Source organism: Setaria viridis, chromosome 3 (genome assembly GCF_005286985.2).
Source record: "Setaria viridis chromosome 3, Setaria_viridis_v4.0, whole genome shotgun sequence".
Classification (NCBI taxonomy): Eukaryota; Viridiplantae; Streptophyta; class Magnoliopsida; order Poales; family Poaceae; genus Setaria; species Setaria viridis.
The window spans coordinates 5,014,434-5,017,810 of NC_048265.2; the positions used below are offsets into that span (position 1 = coordinate 5,014,434).

General features: G+C 54.9%; 1 protein-coding gene across 1 annotated transcript; it reads left to right on the top strand.

Annotated features, from left to right (window-relative positions):
* The first annotated feature begins 214 nt into the window (after window positions 1-214).
* Window positions 215-2,116, top strand: LOC117850323 (tryptophan decarboxylase 1). Its single transcript, XM_034732150.2, has one exon. It carries the CDS (start codon window positions 420-422, stop codon window positions 1,965-1,967), a length of 1,548 nt encoding a protein of 515 aa, XP_034588041.1. The 5' UTR covers window positions 215-419; the 3' UTR covers window positions 1,968-2,116.
* The last annotated feature ends 1,261 nt before the right edge of the window (window positions 2,117-3,377 follow it).

The following is a 3,377-nucleotide window of genomic DNA, read 5'->3' on the forward strand; positions in this document are numbered from 1 at the left end:
CGGACTATCACCGCCAGTTCAATCTCCAGTTAAACCATTTTTTATCTGACAGTGAGCACCTATTTTCCAGTGGAGCGCCAAATACAGTGGGTGGAGGGTGGCACACACACACCTCCTATATTTTAGGTGCTTGATTTTTATCGTTTCAGACGACGTATTCTAATGTTACAGATGCTGGTCTTCTTGCATTGCCAGATCCATACCTATAACAGCCTATATAAACCCTCTTACCCCCAACGGATCACGCCACAGGCCACACAGCTAGCGTCCAGCTTCCAAGTCTCACCATTTGAGCTTGCTAGCTGCCACGTTGTGTCTCTGCTTTCTAGCTTCCAATTAAGCCTCACCATTTGAGCTGGCTAGCTGCCACGTTGTATCTTTTTTCTCTCTCGAAGTAACCCGGCCACTCGTTCATTGACATGGGAAGCCTTGACACCAACCCTACCACTTTCCCTACCGATGTCGACAGCTTCCAGCCTCTCAACGCCGACGACGTCCGCTCCTACCTCCACACGTCCGTCGACTTCATCTGCGACTACTACAAGTCCGTCGAGTCCCTGCCCGTGCTCCCCGCCGTCGAGCCCGGCTACCTGCGGCGCCTGCTCCAGCCTGCCCCGCCCACCTCCTCCGCGCCCTTCAACGTCACCATGAAGGAGCTCCGCGAGGCCGTCGTGCCCGGGATGACGCACTGGGCCAGCCCCAACTTCTTCGCCTTCTTCCCGTCCACCAACAGCGCCGCCGGCATCGCCGGGGAGCTCATCGCCTCCGCGATGAACACCGTCGGGTTCACCTGGCAGGCGTCGCCGGCGGCCACCGAGATGGAGGTCCTCGCGCTCGACTGGCTCGCGCAGCTCCTCCGCCTGCCCCCGAGCTTCATGAACCGCACGGGCGCCGCCGGCCGCGGCACCGGCGGCGGGGTCATCCTCGGCACCACCAGCGAGGCGATGCTGGTCACCCTCGTCGCGGCCCGCGACGCGGCGCTGCGCCGGAGCGGGTCGAGCGGCAGCATGGCCGGGATCACGCGGCTCACCGTGTACGCCGCCAACCAGACCCACTCCACGTTCTTCAAGGCGTGCCACCTCGCCGGCTTCGACCCCGCCAACGTCCGCTCCATCCCCACCGGCGAGGAGACCAACTACGCGCTCGACCCAGCGAAGCTGCTCGAGGCCATGCAGGCCGACATCGACGCCGGCCTCGTGCCAACCTACGTCTGCTGCACGGTGGGCACCACGTCGTCCAACGCCGTGGACCCCGTGGGCGCCGTCGCCGAAGCCGCCGCCCGGTTCAACGCCTGGGTCCACGTCGACGCGGCGTACGCCGGCAGCGCATGCATCTGCCCGGAGTTCCGGCACCACATCGACGGCGTGGAGCGCGTGGACTCCATCAGTATGAGCCCGCACAAGTGGCTGATGACGTGCCTGGACTGCACCTGCCTCTGGGTGCGCGACACGCACCGGCTCACGGGGTCGCTGGAGACGACGCCGGAGTACCTGAAGAACAGCGCCAGCGACTCCGGCGCCGTCACCGACCTCAAGGACATGCAGGTGGGCATCGGCCGCCGCTTCCGGGGGCTTAAGCTCTGGATGGTCATGCGGACCTACGGCGCCGCCAAGCTCCAGGAGCACATCCGCAGTGACGTCGGCATGGCCAAGATGTTCGAGGAATCCGTGCGCGCCGACGAGCGGTTCGAGGTCGTCGTGCCCAGGAACTTCGCGCTCGTGTGCTTCAGGATCAGGCCCCACGGCGGCGGCGGCGCCATGACGGAGGAGGACGCCGAGGAGGCCAACCGCGAGCTCATGGAGCGGCTGAACAAGACCGGGAAGGCGTACCTGGCGCACACGGTGGTCGGCGGCAAGTTCGTGCTGCGGTTCGCGGTGGGGTCGTCGACGCAGGAGGAGAGGCACGTCCGGAGCGCGTGGGAGCTCATCCAGAAGACCACCACCGAGATGATGAAGGGAGAAATATAATGTAGAGAATATTTCGGTTAATTAGTTGCCGTTGTTGTTGTGACGTCCAATAAGCCATTCGGTGTTGCTTGGTGAGTGTAATCTTGTTGCGTTTCCTGTTCTCCACAAAAATTAAAGCATGTTTGTTTATGAATATAATTCTGTCCAAATGCTGCTAAGTGTCGTCCTGCATGCAGTACGATGGTGGTTGGTGGTCAAGCCATGCATGGCTGTGTGTCACACGTTACAAGATCATGCCCTAGAAACATGATCGATCTATATGTTGCTTGAATTCGTTGGCCTAGTTTGACAACTTGAGATTCGTTCTGACATGCATGTAACAAAAGACGCAAGTTGGTTGCCAGGTTAAATTCACGTGCGTTAAGAGATCCCCAAGAGGATAAGCATGCCACACTTGTTATCATCTTTCACTAGAACAAATAGCCATACTAATAACTAATACTAAGACATGTACGGTTTGATCCTAGTGGACAGGTGTGTGCCAAATTATCATGTATACTCCTATGGTTTTTGTTGAAGGTATAATAGATTGTGAAGCTAATTAAGAACCGGTTTAATAATACATCAATTACGATTTTTTCCGTTTCGCAAAAAATTACGATTTTTTCTGGTAAACAACGCCTATATACCAATGTTTTAAAGTTCCCTCTAGCCCCGCACTAATGGGAAAGAAATTTGGTACAGAAATACAGTGGCTTGGACAGGATACGAGAGGGGACCAAATTAGTAAATTTTTAGCACTTAGGAGTATGTGGTAGAATTAAGTGCTCCTTAAGGAAACATAGAGAATCAGGGGGTGCCATGGCCAACTTTGGCCATGCCTAAGCTCCGTCCCTGCAAAAATAGTAAAAAGGTTTGGTAAATACAATGAGAAAACGGAAGACAAAGGCACAAGTTGCCCCTTTCAACATGGACAAATAAAACGATCTCTGGTTACACTAGATCTGCTGAAGATCTGAGTAATTATGTTCTGACCAGTACGAATACAGAGACAATCATTAGGCATGTGGAGTAGGAGGGGAGTGGGGTTCGAACGACTAATTTCCAAAGATTTTACATGTCATACATTCTAATAATGAGTATGATGATATTTGCATCGCATTGTCCATCCTATACAGCTTCATAAGTCGCCGAAGTAACGATATATACATGTATATATAGCACCCCAACTTACCTTTACTTTACTATATATAATAGTTTAATTTCTTCTCCTCCTCGTCTCCACCTGATCGAGCCTCCTAATTCCAGACGGAGGTGGTAATGGTGGCGGCGAGGCATTTCCACCCGCTCCTCCTTTCGACCTCCACGCCTCCTTGGTCTCGTCCTCTCCCTTGGGGGTACCTAGATCTGCTCACTAGTTGGGGCTCGGCTTCGGCGGTGTGGCAGGTCCGCGGAGGCTCAACATTGCAG